This window comes from Abramis brama, assembly GCF_963993115.1.
Source record: "Abramis brama genome assembly, chromosome: 5".
In the NCBI taxonomy this organism is placed as follows: Eukaryota; Metazoa; Chordata; class Actinopteri; order Cypriniformes; family Leuciscidae; genus Abramis; species Abramis brama.
This window is the reverse complement of record NC_139967.1, coordinates 30,691,852-30,712,412: the sequence shown is the minus strand read 5'-3', so window position 1 is coordinate 30,712,412 and position 20,561 is coordinate 30,691,852. Positions and strand designations below refer to the sequence as shown.

Sequence of the window (20,561 nt, the reverse complement as noted above, 5' to 3'; positions counted from 1 at the left end):
ATCCAGTAACTTTTATCATTTCCTTAAGACCTGTGCACACAGGGACGACTATCGTTTAACGCCTTGTGACTAAACAAAAGGCAAACAGAAAGCGGCAGGCGTAAAAGCGTTATTTTAAAGCGCCTCGGGTTAATTTTTTTGGTTTGATGCACCGCGTTAAAAACTGTCCGACCAATGAGATTGCCGCTTTTGTTCACGTGCCTGGAGCTGCTGAAGTTACAGTACTTGGTGGCGCTCAAGCACAAAACGGTCTTGCCAAGCACACATTGATAGAAGAAGACGATGAAGAGGAAGTAAGTAGACAAAGAAGATGCAGCGAGGCAAGATGAATGTAGAGCTGCTGGTCTGTTTGGTGTGGGAACACAAAGAACTTTATGACAAACGCCACAGCGACTACAAAAATCTCAATAAGAGGGAGTTCTTATGGAGAGGAATTGCAGATCAAATAGGATTCGATGGTGAGCTGTGATAGCGCCATCTACTGTCAGGGAGTGAATTTGCACGCTCACTCGGCGCATCACCAGTGAAAATCGCTTGGGTGTGAACACAAAAACGCGTCACAAAACATCTAGAAAAATGCTGGCGATAAGCGCGCACGATAATCGTCCCGGTGTGCACGAGGCTTTATCATGTTTACTTTTTTAATTCACATTTTGTCTTCACTAGTTCATTTAAATAATGACACATTAAAAAGTATATACTATTTCTAACAGTTACTCATATTTAAAAGCACTAATATTACATATAATCTTTCCAATCAATAGGGTTATTAAAGCATTATTATATGCATGCATAATTATAAAAATAGCAAAATGCTGTGTAAAATGATGTGCAGTAGGCCTTCATGCCAACCTATTTCTTGTAAATTTATTGCTATAATTAATTGTATTTACATGTATTGTGAATACATAACTTTAATTTTGATAAACGTTTCCTTTATTTTTTACTCATATGCAAGTTCTTCAAAATCAGTAACATCCAACGTCTTTATATTTATTCTAGCTTAAATTTATTCCAGCCGTTTATTGTTTTGCATATCAGTCTCATCTTTGAACATGTTGTTCTCTCTCCATGTCCTTCCCTCCCTCCTCTCCCTGCCTGCCTTTGCGTTCCATCACTGTAAGCACATTCCAGGCTGTGGTCTGTGTGCCTCTGAAGCAGCAGGTTCCCAAACTCTGAGGAACCATCTCTCTGCTGGAATGGAACTGGCTAGAGCACTTCCTCTCTCAATGAAAACCAGGCTCTCATAAGGCCATGGCTTAAACACAAGGACTGTACGATACCTCTAATGTTTCCACTCATATTTCACAACTGAAGTGACTCCCATGCAGCCAATGTAAAGATGAAACATTTTGAGGTCAAAAACATTTGACTGAATCAACCTCACTACATCAAGTTACACCAACAAAAGTAATTTCTAAGGGTTTATAAACATAATATATGTTTTTGAATTGTTTTTTTGTTTTGTTTTTCATTTTTCAGAATATTCAGCAGTCGTTACTTCAGACATCATTCTAATATGCTGTTTTGATGTTCAGATATCATTAGGAAGCATGGCATTAGTTTTCACTGTTATGCTGATGATACTCAACTCTATATTTCGTCACGCCCTGACGAAACTTACCAATTCACAAAATTAACGGAATGCATAGGTGATATAAAAAATTGGATGACTAGTAATTTCCTACTACTTAATTCTGAAAAAACAGAGATTCTAATTATTGGACAAAAAAACTTCCTCACGTAATAATCTAGAATACAGTCTAACACTTGATGGCTGCTCTGTCAATTCTTCGTCGTCGGTTAGGAACCTGGGTGTGCTCTTTGATACCAATCTTTCATTTGAAAGTCACGTGTCTAGTATCTGTAAAACCGCATTTTTCCATCTTAAAAATATATCTAAATTACGTCATATGCTCTTATTGACAAATGCGGAACAATTAGTCCATGCGTTCATGGCATCAAGGCTAGATTATTGTAATGCTATTATGGGTGGTTGCCCTGCACGCTTAATAAACAAATTACAGCTGGTCCAAAACGCAGCAGCTAGAGTTCTTACCAGAACCAGGAAGTATGACCATATTAGCCCAGTTCTGTCAACACTGCATTGGCTCCCTATTAAACACTGTATACATTTTAAAATATTGCTGATTACTTACAAAGCACTAAATGGTTTAGCTCCGCAGTACTTGAGCGATCTCTTAACGCATTATAGTCCTTCACGTCTATTGCGATCTCAAAATTCTGGCCAGTTGATATTACCTAGAATATCAAAATCGACTGTTGGCGGTAGATCCTTTTCCTATTTAGCACCAAAACTTTGGAACAGTCTTCCTAACATTGTCCGGGAAGCAGACACACTCTGTCAGTTCAAAGCTAGACTAAAAACACATCTCTTTGACCTAGCATACACATAACACATTATAAACTTCTATAATTCAATGTTAGGTGGCATAGATTAGGTCAGCCGGAACCGGGAACACTTCCCATAAATCCTGATGTACTCGTTACATCATAAGAAGAATGGCGTCTACGCTAATATTAGTCTCTCTGTTTATCCCAAGGTTTACCGCAGTCCGCCGGATCCAGGCCGTATCCAGATCTGATGAAGGACCTGCACCTGGACGCGACGACAGCGCAGTCCTGAAATGTCAACTAGGCTCTTCCCTGTGAAGGCCTCCCTCCTCTCCCTTTACCTATCTACAGATAAAGCGTTGTCGGGATAATTCCGGTTCGCGTGGCTACGTGGAAGCGGTAAAAATTCTGTATTATAAATTTTAAGGCCAGACAAGTAGTACGTTGAGGGTTGATTTGTAGGGAAGGACTACATGCCTGCGTACAAAAGCGCATACCTATAGACTGAACTTCGCGACATCGGCGTTCTCACTGGTTCGCGTTTTTGAAGTTTGCGCAGAAAGAACTTAAGAGTTTTCTGTTAAAACGGTGTCGTGTTAGCGGCCCCTAAGTTAATAACTAATGATCGTTGCGACGGAAGTGAATCAATCAAACTAACTTTAGCTGGACAATAACTTTATTCTAGAGCTGCTGTAAAGCCAAAACAATCTCTGTTACTTTAATTTCCTATTATCAATGTAAAGCTGCTTTGGGACAATCTACATTGTTAAAAGCGCTATTAAATGAAGATGACTTGACTTGACTTCAACAAACATTTCTTATTCTAATCAATGTTGAAAACGGTTATTCTGCTGAAATGTGATACATTTTTTTAAGGATTCTTTGATGAATAGAAAGTTCAAAAGAACTTTCTATATTATAATTTTTTCTATTATAAATGTCTCTACTATCACTTTTGATCGATATAATGCATCCATGCTGAATAAAAGTATTAATTTAATATTATTGTTATTTAAAAAATCGGTAACACTAATTTGATGGTCCCTTTTGAACATTCTGTTGACTATAAGTAACTTTGCAACTACATGTCAAATAACTCTCAATAGAGTATTAGTAGACTGTATGCTTAATATCTGCTAACTCTTTATTGTGATGGGTCACCAACAGACATTCTACTGACTATAAGTAACTTTGCAATTACATGTCAACTTATTCTAACCATAACTCTACCAGTCTACTAATACTCTACTAACACTCTAAAGAGAGTTAGTTGAAGGTGCAACGTTACTTAGTCAACAGAATGTGTTAAAGGGACCATCAAAATAAAGTGAAACCAAAAAAATCTTAATGACCCCAAAGCCCAAACTTTTAAACGGTAGTGTCTATATATAAATTAATTATGATTATATCTTATATTAATCTAACATAATGAGAATTAATATGTAGTGGTGCTGAGATCTTCATCGATTACAACAGATAAACACAGTGTACAATCACAACAGACAACTATTATTATTCCAAAGTTTAAAAAGTTTTCCTTGTTTCTTAGGAGGAGAAGAGCCTCAGCATGAGAAGGCAAGCACTGAGGACCACTGAGGGAAGACAGCAGGGCCCAAATGTGAGACAGATCTCTGGCTCCTGTTTAAGATGCCAAAGCAGCTGTCACAACACTCAGCTGTGGTTCGGCTCAGAGGATGAAAGACCTCCCTTTGTCTCCCTCTTGAGTGAGCTAACATCTGCCTGGCCAACAGCTTCAATGATACGAAGAAGAAGAAAAAAATTCACCAAGTGTTTCAACTGGAAGAGACATGGGTGGTTGAAGAAGAGGATCTTGGTAAAGAGATGAAAGAAGAAGAGAGTGGGAAGAGCTGAGATCTTCCAGTAAATCTGCTGGAACACCAGAGGTGTCCAACAATTTTGAGAGAAGTAAACAAAGACTTAAGATGGAAGTACATACTAGATCAACACGCTCTCTGGAACCAAACACTTGATATCCTTGTGTGTGTGTGTGTGCGTGTGTATGTACGTGTGCTTGTGGGTGACATTTGGACATCCTGCTCCTTCCTCTGAACTGTGGGTGTGGGGAGCGTGTCTGGCCTCACGCCAGCGCTCTGACCAGACGTTCCATACAACATGTTCTCTGAAACCTCTCTAGGGAAAACTAATAGAATTTGGCATAAAAAGGAGGATGGATAGACTCTACAGCAGTGCCAGTGACCATTAAAACAGAGGTGAGATCACAAAAAATAATAATTATAAAATAAAAAAAATATATCAGATTTGACTGTATTTAAGAAAATTCTATATACAAAATAAGTTGAATATTAAAAATACCATTTAAAAAAACAGTAAGTTAAGTAAAGCAATACGGTGATATGAATGAAAGTAATCCATTTTTATAAATCTACTCATTATAAAGTCTTTTTCAACATTAAAATGAGATGTATACTGCCTAAAAAGTACATTGCTGTTCATTTTCAACTCAGTTTTCAAGCAAAATGCAAGTATTTAGATGACTGTTTTCACCAAAACACATGGATCCAGACACTAGACTTGGGGTCAAATCCTGGGAATGTTATGCAACAGGAGAATAGTGTTAGTGATATAAGCAATTAAGCAAGGTCATAAAGATATGAGATGCAGGAGGGTGAAATGGACATCATTTAGAAGCAGCTGAAATATGATAGTGATAAACAGTGATTTAGACTCTAAAACCCTGCCTGTATGACTCTACGGGCTGTAAACGAATTATGCAATCATGTAATTTTGGGGAATATTATGCATGAGCCAGGGATCAAGTGTATGCATTGCAAGTCATTACTAAGCAAATACAGAGAAAATATAGAGTCTGAACACTGAAAACATATGGATACTCTTTCAGATCAAAATCCATTTTGACTATTTTGTTCACAAAAAACAGAATAATATTAAATAGGACTATAAGAGCCAGATTAGATCTGGTTGCAAGTACAATTACAAGAAAGGCTCATAAAAAAGTCACGAGTTCTCTCCCTTTGTTTACTATCAAAACTTGGTCTCTGTATCGCAAAGTACATCTAGTACGGCAATCAGTCACAGCAGTAGATTCTAAGAACAATTCATTTGACTTAGGAAATTGTATCATTTTCAAATAGTCTTCATTTTCTTAAAATAGGCTTAAAATAACCTGGGCTGGGCTATAAAGCTAAATAGCAAATACAGGTTTTCAAATGTTCACCAATGTTTTAGGCCGGACTTTGCAGTTATGTCTAATGACTAACCATGAATCAGATCATATGTCAGACCAGGCCAGTTGCATAAACTTAGCCACTATGTTAGGACTGTCTTATTAAGAACTAGTTCGACCAACTAGCAGTTATCCAAGGGGTAATCATTCTTACTTTTCCAAGTCAAATTATACCGATCTACCTTTTTAGGTAAGTGACTTAAAAATGTATGAGCTGTATTGAAGAAAAAAAATAGATGACTAACTTTTAAAGTCTCCTAGTCAATAATTTTATCCCTTAAAACTCATCTTTGATCACCAAAATTACATATTTAAATGTTTTTTTCTTTGAAAAAAAAATCTTCATGCCTTAAAATAGCTTGAATGTAACTTTACACCCTTGCCTCATTTAGTATACGTGGTCCTATAAATATGCAAATTAGCCCCACCTCCACTCACTCACACCAGCTCAGAGATCCTCTTGTTGATGATCACACGTTGTCGTGATTGGTTACAAGGTAGTTTGTGAGGTCAGAAATACCAGCAATTTCAAACCGTGATTTTGAGACTGTCTTTGGTTCACTGCAGTTTTAAGGAGAAAATACTCAGCAATGGTGTTGACTTTTGTAAATAGTTTGTCTTAAATCATATTAAAAACACCACATAGACATATAAACAACAATAAAAGCTTGATTTTCACCACAGGGGGACTTTAAGACTAAACTGGCCACATTAGCATTATAAAAACGACAACACTTTACAATAAGGTCCTATTAGTTAAGGTAAGTTGATGCATTAACAACGAACACTACATTTGTTATAGTATTTATTTATCTTTGTCAACAACTGTTGTTATAGCTTATGTTAGCTCCGCCCTATTAAATGTTAAAATTAACAAGAACTAAGAGAAAAAAAATGCTTTTGAAGTATTTTTCAGTTTTAGTTCATATGTATTCATATTATATTCTTCAAAGCCCCCAGAGCGTACAATCAGTGAGCTATTGCAGTCTTACGTCACCACATAAACAAGCCTCATTAAAAGAGATGAAGGATTATTCCTGAGCCAATAAGGCTTTTCCAATAACATTACTGCACTGTGAAAAAACACTATTCTCTTAAGATAATGTAGAACAACTGCAAAAGCCAAATTAAATCTTTAAATAGGGTTGAGGTAATTATCTCCCCACAGGCCTTGGAAAGAACACCTCTGCCTCTAGCTAGAGTCAGAGACTGACAAGGAAGAGAAGAAATTGGTGAATAAAGTCAGTAATTTTTGTTTAGTTTTTTTGCGCACAAAAAGTATACTTGTAGCTTTATAACATTAAGGTTGAACCACTGTAGTCACATGGACTATTTTAATGATTTCTTTACTACCTTTCTGGGCCTTGGAAGTGGTAATAACGTTGCAGTCTACAGGGGGTCAGAAAGCTCTCGGATTTCATCAAAAATATCTTAATTTGTGTTCCGAAAATGAACGAAGGGCTTACGGGTTTGGAATGACATGAGGTTGAGTAATTAATGACAGCAATTTCATTTTTGGGTGAACTTACTCTAATGTGGTTCTTCTGAGGCTGAAAACCCCTACAGACATTTTAAAGAGCACCTCAGAATATATCAAAGGCAAGTCACAGTCAGATTTAACTACCAGTTTAGAGATGCAAGTGGTCATTTTATATAGTATTTATTTTAAATATTTATTTATTTTCATTTTATATATGCATATAGTTTTCACAGTTTGATATATCTGAAATTCTAAGTAATAAATGCAATGCGTTCACAGAACCCATGTTAAAACTATGCTTAACTGAATTACATTTTAAATAAACTAGGAATTGAAGACGTATGTGATTGCATTTACTTTGTCATTTAGGTGATAGTTCCTTGATTTTGATGATTAAGTTAACCTGTACAGAACTGAACTTACATCCTTCTTCTGGCAGTATATGGGATGTTGCGGCTGTGGCCTTAGGCAATGGGCTGGCCTGACGATGTCAGAACTTTTTTTCTTCCTTATCTAAATTTAGCTTCCAACATGTCGACCGGCCCACCGGGAAAAGTTCTTTTTGCTCGCTGTGGCCAGTTCATCCCTGTCCCGAGCTGAATGTTTGGTTTGACGTGTAATCAAGCAGTAACACACCCTGGCAGAATCAACATCTAGAAGAGCCGCAGAGTGTTAACAGGAAAGAGCGAGTTTACTAGATGCATATATATCTGACTGTGCTTCTTAGATAGTCGTTAAACACATCCGGCATGAAGGAGCAAATTTGCAGCATAATGTATTTGCTTACGTCTGTGTGTCCTGCAATATGAAAAAAAAGCATGAGTGGGAGTTCTACAGTGAGGTCATTGTGTTTGCGAGCAAAGGGTGGGCTGACGGTGCAGCCCTCTGTAATAAAGTTGAGTGGTTTAGGATTAGCCCGCTGTGCTGCGAGCATGCTCGCGCACAAAGAGGAAAGCTAACATTGCACATGGCAACCCTTGCTGACCACCCACACGCACACTGTACAATGCCACCATTTAAAGCCCAGAACAGCAGTTACGGGTAAACAATGAAACCATCACGGTGGATTAACAAGTGTTTAACATGCTAATTGTACAAACATTGGTTGGAAGGTGCTGATATTACACTTTTAAACAGTGGTAATTTTGAGACTAATCATGAAGGTGGAGGTTGTGAACAATACATAGATAATCATCCAGTTGAGAGTTTACATACATATTTACTCAGCAGTGGAGAAGTGAGTTACACAAGATTTAATCCAATGATCTACAACCTGTTCAAAATTGCTGAGGACACTTTTAAAAGAAAAGAAAGACTAACAAACCATCATTGAAAGTAATACATTATTTGGAAGGTGTGTAATTATTTGGAAGGCAGTGCAATATTCCTGAAAGCACAGCCCAGAGCAATCTGATGATTGCTCAACAAGACACTTTCCAAAGGAAAGCACCTACTCTTAGTTTACTTTCAGTTTCTCTGATGATCATGAGTTCTTTACTTTAAAAGCACCGGTTTCTTGTAACGTGTTCACTGCAGTGACAGGTTCTTTCCCTGCTAAAATGGTAGGATACCTTGAGGCTATTTATTGTGCAATTTGTAAAATTCTGTATAAAAAGAACACAAGCTTACACACCTGAGCTGTTTGTTCGCCCTCGGTAGACGTCATCATAAGCCTTCCACTGCTGAGTGACCTGATACGCATGGATGAAAATCACCAGCACCCCTACCAAACAAATGAGAGGAACCAGGGCGGCCGTACAGAGAGCGGCATATACATTTGGGATGAAGCACCTACAAAGATGACAAGAAAGACAAAACAGAAAATGAATATTGTCAGTACACAATAAAGAGGATTGGAACACAAATGTATTGTCAGGTTTATGGTTGTGTGTTTGTGTATTTAGTACTCCATGAAAGAATGATGGGCGTCCTTATGAAGTTTTATGAATGTTGTCTATTTTCATGTTTGAACCACAAAAACACAAATTAAAGATGGAATACCCCGATATTCTCTCTTTCTGTCTTTCTCGGACTTCTTTCCTTCTATCTAAGGAATTTCTTCCAGTCTGCATTGTTTTTGTCCTGTATGCAGTTATGAAGTCTCTGGCTGGTATTTGGAATAGGAAAGCTTTGGGAAACTCAAGCCAGAGTAATCTTGTTATGACGTGATATGTATCAAAATAACCAGCAGTTGCATTCTGTTCACAGGCCTGGCATCTCCCAGTCCAGAGAGAATGGACAAACACAGTTTGTACTCATAGCACAATGTAGCCATAATAGAATTCAGAGCATTTGAAATGCCTGTAGGAAAATAAACAGGTCATTTTTCACTAGACTTCATCTGATTATTATTTTGAAACACTGGCCCGGTTTAGTATAGTAGCCTATGTCTGTATATCTGCCAAACAGAAAACAAATAAGAAATAAGAAATAAACATATAGTTCAGTTTCTAGTTGTGATACCTGTAGAGTAACTAGAGCATTTTTTTCTGGCAATAGGGGCCATTCACACAGATGTTTTTTTTTAATGTTTTCTTTTTTTGCGACGCAGGGCAGCAAAAAAAAAAAAAAAAAAAAACTCTGCAAGGTCTAGAGATTTAGAATGTATCATGCACAAGACACTGTAAAAGACGAGAGACACAAGAACAAGAGTGTCTGTCTAGTGCATGTTTGCTTACAATAATGGTGGAAAATCAGAGCAGTAAAATGCAAAAACATGTTCTGTGTGAAGGGTCACTTTCAAATGTCTCAGTATAGTTTTATTATCATTTAAATCATACACTTATATTGTTAGTAAAGGTTTCTTGCACACACACACACACACACACACACACACACACACACACACACACACACAAAAACACTCAAAATGTATTTTTCATGACCGTTTTGCTCCCTCCTTCACTCCAGTGTTGTTAACGTTTACTAAAACTAAAACTATTAAAAGTAATTTTTGCTAATTGAAATAAAGCTGAAATATAATGACATCAAAATATTAGATGAAAAACTTAAATGAAAATGAGAAATGTTGCCCTTGCAGACAAAAAAAATTTAATTAAAATATCCAAAAACAAATAAAAATGGGAAAAAAGCACATAACAAAAATACTAAAAATGTGACTAAAATTAAAATTACTTATTAAAAATAAAACTAAAAGCTAATTAAAAATATTACAATAGTTGTATCACTACATGGTGCCAATAGTGATGTCACCAATTTATATTTATACATATGGTGAGGTTTAAAGTGTGTTTAAATCTGACCTTTAAAATAATGTGCTTCTATTACTACAAGCATTTGACTCTTCCCGGGCCACAAAAATTTCCCTATGGTACGGGAAAAGGCGAGAACTGCGGTGGCCAGTGAGGTGACATCATTTGTTTGCTCTTGGAAAGAGAGATGTTTGGCTTTCATGAGTCATCTGGGAGTTTACTTGCTAAGAGCTTCTTTGAGACAGGGTGAAGAGCAGTGTCCTTAGTCTTCTGTTATCACTACAGGCTTGGCTGTGGTGAAACCGAACGTATGCGCAGTCACAGCTTGTGATCTCATAAACACAGAGAGGCTAAAAATAGCAGCTCTTCCCGACTTACCAACAACAGACCCTGACCACACACAATCAATTAATGTAAACTGGGCAAAGAAGAGTTTGTGTGTTTGTGACAGAAATTGCTTACAATACATTAACACAGGAAATGAGTAACTATGAGTCCGAAACAGTGACAAAAATGGGAGCTTTCATGTTTGTGGATGCATGAAGTGAATCTGTTCCAGTGAGTATGAGGACAAATTTGTTACATGAATATGTTACAACCATCCTTTAGAGACATTTAGGGATGTCCTAATAAAGGTTTTTTTCACTCTACAAACTATTACTGAAAAGTACCAGTTCGTTTGACATTCCTACTTTACAGCATTTATAATTATACACAAATGTAAAACTGTATGGTATGGCCTCATTTAGTTAAGTAAATGTGTGTATGTGTGTGTGTGTGTGTGTGTGTGTGTGTGTGTGTGTGTGAGAGAGAGAAAGAGAGCAGATTTTCACAAACTCACAGATCTCCTTGCACCAGGCCATACACACTATGGATGCTCCATCCAAAACCTCCCAGCAGGACCACAACCAGAATGATGATGACCAGAGCAGGAAGTCCCCAGCTAAGCAGGAAGTAGAGAAGATAGCGTCTCTCTGTGTGCTCATCATTCATCACCAATATCTGCCAGAAGTTTATGGCCTGGGAAAGAAAACAGAAGTGTTACTAAATAAACAAATGGAAACATGGCCGTGTTACAAACAAGCCTGATTCATAAAAAAAGGATGGTTGATTAATGTTCTGATAAGACTAGTATAACTGATCCTACTCGACCCTCTCCGAGTGGGGTCTCTGAATTGGGAGGCGGGCGCTCTAACAAGGAGGCTAAAGATGGCAAATTAATTAAAGACCGTGTAATTAATTTCAGTAACTACTTAGACTACTCGTTCAGCTAGCCTACTTTATTTTAGGCATTAAGGTACTTCAGCAAAGAGTTCAAAATCAACATTGAAGTCCTAGGTGGCACCTTCATCCATCAATATTAACTCCATAAATGGATAGAAACTGCTGCAGCTCTGTTTTGCTGTGCTTGGAACTTGGATAAGAGATGAAGAGAAAAGCAAAGCTGGCAGGACGTTGTATTATAGCTTTTGGGTGTCCAAACACGCTGCAATCCCTCTCCAGCCTCTTTGTAATTATGGAAGAAATTGGCACTATGCCTGTCTCGCAACTTCCATTGCTCCGGTGCTTCAACCGTGGCAGTTTATGGAGTCTCTGGGATTTAATTTAACACAGGCTGAAACACGAGTCCCTGTGCGTAAAAAGAAACTCTTAGATCAATAGTTTTCATTGATAAATTGTACGTTTTTCAGTGCCCTTTTAAAGTAGGCATGGAATATCTTTCCATTGAAGGCTGGAATACACAACATGACTTTTAAAACATATTTGCAGTCAGAAAGAGTCAATGGTGTTGCCAAAAGTGAGTTTCTGGGCCAGTCGGAGTTGACAAATCATGTAGTGTATAATGAACACAGATTGTTGTATCTTCGGACTATGATTCCATCTGGTCTGAGGATATCAAATATGACTGATATTGATTTTAGAACTAATATTGTTTTCATTTGTCAAGCATCTCCTAGCAACGAGGTGTGCGAGTATGTTGTGTTCGGAATGTCTTGAAAATATGGTAGAGTATGGTCCTCAGCCCTTTAGTATATGATGCCAGATTTTCTCTGTAACCAGTTACAAATCTGGCAAGTGTATGACATCTAGCATCCTAGCATTCATACAAATCTCTTTGGATTTGAAAAGTTGTGTAGTGTATAGTGTCTTGAGCAAACAAAGACAAAACTTTGTTTTATACCCAGATTCTCTCAATTAATTTAGAAAATTAGATACCAGCAAAATTTGCACTGAACACAATTTTTCTGGTGCAATTCCCCAACTTGTGGTTCCGTTCTAGATTGTAGAAGATGCAGCAGACTACCATAAACTGGATTGTGGGTGGTTATTGAATAAGATGCAGTTTTTTAACGCTGAAATACGGGTCAGAGAAATTAAACAACAATGAGAAAAGTGTAAATTAATTATGACACATCACATAAAGTGAAGTTGTATTACAAGCTGTTATGCCAGCTGTTTTGAGACTGTTTTGAGATAAAGACAAGCACATGTTCAAATCATTCTCTCCAGGATGCAAATACTTTCCAGTATGAATCACGATTTACCTTTCCCACCAAAGACAACTTGTGTGTGATTTATTCCATGTGTGTTTTCATAAACTCACGCCCACTTCGGCACATCAACACACTTACATAAACATAGTGTCATACATATTGGTCCTTACACTTTTGGCCCTTTCATAATTTATGGCCCCATCAACCTAAAACCATAGTCGGTTAGTTTATTTCATGTTCTCTTGCACAATCTTTCAACACCAGTTCATCAAGTGCCAAAAGAGATTACATGCTCTATGTAAACTGCTAAGCCCCTGGTGTTTTTCAGCGTCATTGAGAAAAACAAGATAATCCCACTATGTGAGCAAAACAGCCTTTGATTTCAAGAAGTTCAATTTAGGTGAGAGGTTCCTCCAGGGTCAGTGCTCGGTCCTATGTCTTTTCAACCTCAACTGCCACATGAGCCCAGATGTTTGTGTTCTGTGTGGGTCTTTGGGGGATTAAAAGCTGTGTTCTTTTTTCATTGCATTAAAGCCAAATGAAGGCCATATTCTGGCCAAATCCTGTTTTTGCTTCTGGAGAACAAGACGACCTTCACAGCCATGAGTGAATTGACTTCCAGAGACAGGTTTCTGTGCTTAGAAGGGATTACTGCACAAAGGAAAAGAAGAGAGCGGGCAAAATGGTAACAGGTCCAGCAAGAGTTATGCGATGGATTTTCCAAAGGTCTCTGAAAAGCTATTGCAGGTGTGCTGGAACACCTTCCTGCAAAATCATGCGTTTCCTAACAGATTGAACAAATCCCATTCCTGAGCTGATAATGGGAAGTTATGATGTTCAAACATTAATGTAAAGAACAAGTCTGTATTTTAACAGCATACATGTGTTATTTTGCAGAGGCCAATAAGTGTTGTTCTTTAAACACACACACACACACACACACACACACAAAAAAGATGCCTGCCTTAGTAATTTGCCTTTTGATACAAGCTTCCTTTTCATGGTGTTATTATTATGTGAAAACATTTCCTACTCATGAGCAACAAGTCAAATACCAAAGGCCTTTTGATATTTGCTGGATTTTCAAAAACTCTTATGAGTTTATGTCCTAATCATAATTACAAATACACATCAGAGAGAAAAGTGGAACCCAGAAACTAGATTTATTTTTTATTACTTTTGAAGTTGGGAGTTTTTTTCTTTTCTTCTCTTGAGGGTAAAACCTTGTCAGGCAGTCTATTGTCTGAGGGCAAGTTCTATAAAACTCTAGTAAACAATGGCAATGTGTGTTTAATGTAACTTACAATTGTGAAATGGTTATCTCTCTGTAAGTAAGTTCATCGATTAAACAAAAGTTTGTGGCACACCTTCAAATGATCTGTCGTAAAAACTTTACTCTGAAAACTTCCTGATATCACCTTCAATTGGTTAAAAGGATAGTTCACCCAAAAAATAAGATTCTGTCATCATTTATTCACCTTCATGTTGTTCCAAACTTGTATGACTTTCTTTCTCAACACAAAATATGATATTAAAAAAAAATGTCTCAGAGCTTCTTTTTTTTTGGTCATACAGGTTTGAAATAACATGAGGGTAAGTACATGTTGACACAATTTAAATTTTTCATTTTGTTGTGGTCAATGCAAAAACTTGCTCCACTGACCACACGAGAAAAGTAAAGTTTTACCTGTATGAGCATCCAGCTGAACTGGCTGAGGTGGAAGTAATGGAAGAAGAGGCCAAGAGTAGCGCAGCTTTCCTCCGAGAACATACGTCCCCGGAACGCAGACACCAGGAAACAAATCTGAGAAACACAGAGTGACAGATACATCAGCAGAGGCCCTGGGGTCCTCATCTACCCGGCACACACTCAGCAGAATACACACATTCAAAATGACAGAGTCTACCTCAGAGTCCGAGAAGAGCATCTCAAAAGTCCAAGGTTGTTCCTAAATCATTTATACTTATAATATTTTTGATGCATATTTAAAAAGCTTGGAGCGTGGAGGACTGTTACATCACACTGCAGAATGGACAGCCAGAAAAAGCAACAGTTGATAAATCTGTGTGTGTGTGTGTGTGTGTGTGTGTGTCTGTTTGTGGATCTACAACAAATTATATACAGTATATATTCTATAAGATTCTATATTCTGACAGCTGACCTTATATAGTTTCCTATTTACAGTTAACCAACTAGGGCTTTTTTGATTTGACAAATCCCAAGAGTCAATGTACTGTACACTTTAGGAACAGTGCAAAACCTTATCAAACAAAAACAACTGGACAGTTTCACCTTGTCTGCGACCTCTCATAACTGTATTTGTGGAAACATAAAAAAACTGGCAGCCATCTCTCATGTGGAGGGCACTAGGTAACGGTCTGTTCCGGGAACAGTGTAACCCTTTCAATACAAACAACACAGTGTTTTTTCAACTAAACTGAGAGTCCCTGTTGGGAAACCCAAATTAAGGGGAAACAGTGTCTGTGGAAATCCTATCCTGGCTGCTGACTAAAGGGAAATATGGAGTCACTACAGCCGAGATGGCATTAAATGAGGTACTGTTGGGGTAAAAGTCAGGAGGGCAGCGAGTGGTGTGAAAGGGATGTGTCAGACTCAGAGCAGGAAGGAAAAGAGAGCTGGGACGTCCGTAGTGTGCAGTGTCCATCGGGTGCATGCTGGGAAGCGTGATTCTGGGTAGTCGTGAGCTGGCGTGGAAATGCGGTAATGAAGCCAAAAAAAATGTCTGTACTGAATGTGTGTTAGTTAGCAAGGTCATGGTACAATCTCATAAACAAATAAGCTCAAATGAAGCCTCGCTCATTCGGACATATTCATTTACGGTCTGTCATCACTTCATTTTGTGACCTACATTTGCTTTGTATAAAAAACAGTGTCAAAGATTACTGACGTAAAATATGAGAATTTGCAGAACACAAACATTAAAGGTTATTTTTGAGGATAATGCAAATCCTTTTTGAGTCTGTGTGATATTTGCACTTATTATTTAACAGAACTTAAACAAAATAAATATATTTTTTAAACAAAAAAAATTTTTTTATACTTTATACTACTTAATACAGAAATAGATTAACTTTCTATTTATTAAATAATACTGAAAACAATGAATCACTGTTTTCACAAATATTAAGCAGTACAACTGCTTGTAAAAAAAAATATTCAAAATAAATGTTGTCTTGACATGTCACCAAATCAGCATTTTAGAATGTAAATATAGAATATAGATCCTTATATCCACTTATCCTTATACATATTACTGTGAGGGAACATAACTGTTCCTAACTTTTCTATAACTCATATGGTACCTGTGAATGTCACTATTATGAGTTACCCAGCAATAATATATATTTCACACGACTGCGTTAAAAACTATCTATCTATCTAGACACATACAGCATATTCTTCATAGCCTTATGCTACCAAAAAAGAAAATAGTGAGAAAAAGAAAAAGCTTGAGAAGATTGTTTATAGCTACAGTTGCTAGGATTGGTGGCCGGCTTAGCAAAGGGTCATTTGTTCACAGGTCTTCTTCTGTGTCACATTACAAATACCCAATCACATTTGAACAACAAACTCATTACAGACTCTTCAGTGCCACCTTCATTAACGCACACTGATGCAAAGCCCATGTTTTTGTTCCTGTAGTCGTCCCTAGGGCGCACACCCGGTGAGTAAACAGGGAGGAGATCTGATCAGGTTTCCATTCAATATGATCTGCTCATGCACAACCACTCACAAGATCACATCAGTAACACTGGATGCTGACGGCAGGAGAGCCATCCCCCCTCCAATAATAACCTGGATGGTTCTGGATGGTTCTCTGGCCCACGATTGATCCCGTTGCCTTATGTAACAAAAGACGCATTCAGACAGACTTCTGAACATAAGCTAAAAGTAACAGCTGTGGGTCAGTTCATCAAAAACAACCCATTCAGGTCATACATCAATCTACATCGGGCTTTATCACTGGCCCCAAGCCAACCATTTATCCTGCAGTAATGTGCATAAATACAGGCAACATGGCTCCGACTTACATAAACAGCTCCTGATTAATAAGACATCAGCACCTCCGGATGGCCTCCGATGACATAATCAAAGCTGTATGGGGGATCGCGGTTCACTTAGAGGCTTGAGATTGGAGAAGGGTGATAGAGAGCCAAAGTGGAGATTAGAGGACCCTGTTCTGGGACCAGTCTGGCCTGGGGAGTCAGTCCTCAGGACCTGATACACTTGATAATGTGGACCTACTTATCCTTTCAGTAGTCACTGAAACCCATAACAGGGAGTGGCAGAAACTAGACCATTCAATCTGATACGTGTTGTGTTTATAGGACGGATATACTGCACCGCGCTGTACCATAAACAATATGGGTGTAAACAGTACATGTGTGCAGAACAGCTAATATCATCATGAGTTAAAAATTAAACCCACACTGTACCTTTTTAATAACTGAGTTTTATATTTGACAAGTGAAAAAAAAAAAAAAAAAAAAAAATCTTCCAGTGGAGCAAAATACACTTACTCTAATACATTTATTATAAAAAGGGCAAACATGTCTATAATAATAATAATAATAATAATAATAATAATAATAATAATAATAATAATAATAATAATAATAATAATAATTTAATAAAGATTAAATATTTAAAAATTAACAAGGCTATATTATGCCCTTTTACAAAGTCTTGATTTTGTTTTTGGTGTCTACTAGAATAGGTCATAAAACACATTATTTTTCACTTATTTTACATTGTTGCAGCACCTCTTTTCCAAGTCTGTCAGTAATGCTCTGTTTAGTTCTGGTCTCAATGCCCCTCCTTCGGAAAAGCGCAATGAGCTCTAATTGGTCGGCCGGACCAGTGTGTTGTGATTGGTCAAGAGCTTCAAACATGTTTTGGAAGTGTCAAGCCCTTTACCATAAACACACTACTAACGCAACTAAACTGCTCATTTTTTTGCATATGATCTGGGCGGGAATTATTTAAATGAGGAATATTGTGACGTGTACGGAAGAAAACTCAAGAGTTCAGAAAGAGTGCATACTATAACACTATTTATAGAGTGTTCACTAGAGTGTTACTAGAATAATACTCTTTTGAGAGGACTTTGTAACTTTGCTCAAACAGCAACATAACACACTAAAGAAAGTTGAAAATTAAAAAAAAAAACATAATAAATAAATAATACAATAATTGAGGCTAATAAGACACATTAAAAAAAAAAAAGGTTTGATTTTAAAATAATTTACTGTTTGGTTTTTAATTTGTAGTGCATCTTTTGCAAATGACACTGTAACAAAATGGTTCAGGAACATTTTATGCCACGAAGAAAGCAGAATGTAATATTCAGCATATAATAAAATAAAATAAAAACGACACCAACTGCAGGTAAAAGGAAGACTAAATGGAAAAAATGTCAAAATGACCTTAGAGAGTCAATTGGTTCCTGATGAGACAGAGATACAGTATCAGAGAGGCCTGCCATTATGGAGACTGAGAGATGAGTCACTCTGTATTATCAGCTTTCTAATTAGCGCCAGAGTTCTACAATGCCACTGTCTTGTCTGACCAAACAGACATAAATTAGCTATTGTGATTTGTTTGGTTCTTTGTTTGGTTGCATTATGGCTGTGATGTGGACAAAAAAAATTCTCACAGCCTATTTTTCATTTGCATCAAATTAAATAGCTATCTACTTTCATAGGTCTATGGACCAAGAAAAAAACGTATAGATTGTACATATGTACAAACATATATATAATGTCAATTATCTGAAAAAAAGAAAGAAATCTTAATATCTACAGTTTAATTCAGCTAAATGTGTTATGTTTTACATGGTGTCTAGACAATTTTCCTTAAGAGACAAATAACAGAGATTAGTTATAAACATTTAAATAAAAAATCATTCTCTTACTCATTTCAAGTATGTCATGCTACTCATTTAAATAACTGACACAAAATATTCAACTTTTTTTTGTGAGTTGCTATGGTAAGAAAGCAGCTGGAAATGGAAATTTACTTTTCTTTTCTTTTTTGTAGCTTATTCCACAGTCTCTATAGATATGCCCTATCCGGAGGAAGATACTGTGCTTAAAATAGCCATACACCATGCATTAAAAACATTATGCCCTGAATGACAGGCGGGTGGCTTGGGAACCAGACATATTAAATGAGAATGACAGCCCAGCAGGAGCAGGAGAGTAAAAGCTATACTTCAGCAGTTGCTCTGGTTAAAAAGCATCTACTGAAGGACAAATCAATATAAAACAACACTAGAGGTTCTGAGACCTATGCATTTTCTTTATCTATGTCATTGGTCTTGACACATCTTCTACATATAAAGCCCCAAATTTTTTTCTCATGATCACGACTTCATTTTCTCGTGATCTCAACATAATATAAGTAGTTTTCTCTTACAAGAAAGAAAATGTATGGTACGTCTCTCATAACTTCTCTGTTCAGCTGTATTTAATGGCATCTGTCAACTATGTAAGACCATCCTGTCACACAAGTTGGCAGGGAATGGAACTGACCACATGACTACAGTATGTATGACGATAAACTTGTTGCCTCCTTCTCAAGTGTCTGACGATGATTTGTAAGTGGTCTGTCACTGAAAAAAACAAAAAACAAAAAAAACAACAGAGCTATATTAGCTGGAGTGAGTCCCTGATAAAAGTAAAAACTAATTTGCATCTTGCATCTTGCAGCAGTATAATTAAGCTTAGAAATGGCTTTTGCTACTTTTGTTTTCTTGAGATCATACAGGGTGATGTGAAGGGAAATAATAATAATAATAATAATAATAATAATGGATAGATCTCTGTAACCTTTTAAAACATTAAATCTTCTGTAAAATATTTAATGTGCAAGTGGATTTTTACTCCATTAAAAGATACATTTACCTGAGAAGCAGGTAAATGCATTGATCTTTGCAGTCTGCTGTACCCAGAACCACTCCTGCACTCCATCTGTGTGCCTTTGAGTGCTACTATATATAGATGCTGTGTTAGTCACAGATGCACCTCCCCCCTTTTCTAGAGCCAACTATAAAGGGGCCAAGCAGTCTGTGGCCTCAAGCTAATTTCCACACACATCAGTCAGACAGGTAAACCTCAGCAACAGCCCCGTGGGCCTTCGTGTGTGAAACAAACATGTGTGAACATAATCAAGAGCAGACTGACAGTATCTGTGTACAAGTCACTCAAACAACTATCATCACCAGCTGATGGAAATTTGTAGTGGTGAAGTGAAGAGAAAAAATTTCAGGGTAATAATATAGCAAAGATTCGTCTGCCTTCCCCCTCAGAAGGGAGAGCCGTCTAGGCTGTTTCCTGCCTGGAGGATGCATATGTGTTTGTCATCAAGCAACAAGAAAGATATATATTTGGCTCAAGGTATGTGTGTTAGTCGCTGTCTCGGAGAATAAATCAATCTCTGCTCCACTGATGGTAGGTATTTGGAAGATGAAAAGTGTGGTTTGAGCATTTTCTCTGAAGAGGAACATCATGTTATTACCATGTTTTTTCAGACATGGAAAGCACAGTAATGCCATGGTTATTTCCATGATTCATTAATATTTTTCCAACATGTACAGAACAACAAAATGCTGCATCACTGTCTAAAAGTCAATCGAAATTTAACAAAAATATATAAAAAAATTAAATTAAAATTAAAAATTCATTGTTGCGTCAGTATTCTCCTCACTGCATTTTAGATCATTTTAAATGAAGACATTTTAATGTTTAAAGCTGTGGGTTTAAACTCAATT

The 20,561-nt window shown here is 37.1% G+C and overlaps 1 protein-coding gene across 1 annotated transcript in view; it reads right to left on the bottom strand.

Moving 5' to 3' along the window:
• adgrv1 (adhesion G protein-coupled receptor V1) overlaps positions 1-20,561 on the bottom strand; it is a gene marked incomplete at its 5' end in the record, with an annotated part of 127,935 nt that overhangs the window by 14,632 nt on the left and 92,742 nt on the right. Inside the window, 3 exons of the mRNA XM_084113738.1 lie at positions 8,695-8,852; positions 11,115-11,293; positions 14,456-14,572. Of these exons, the coding sequence (XP_083969864.1) occupies positions 8,695-8,852; positions 11,115-11,293; positions 14,456-14,572 (454 nt within the window). The remainder of the gene's footprint in view (positions 1-8,694; positions 8,853-11,114; positions 11,294-14,455; positions 14,573-20,561) is intronic.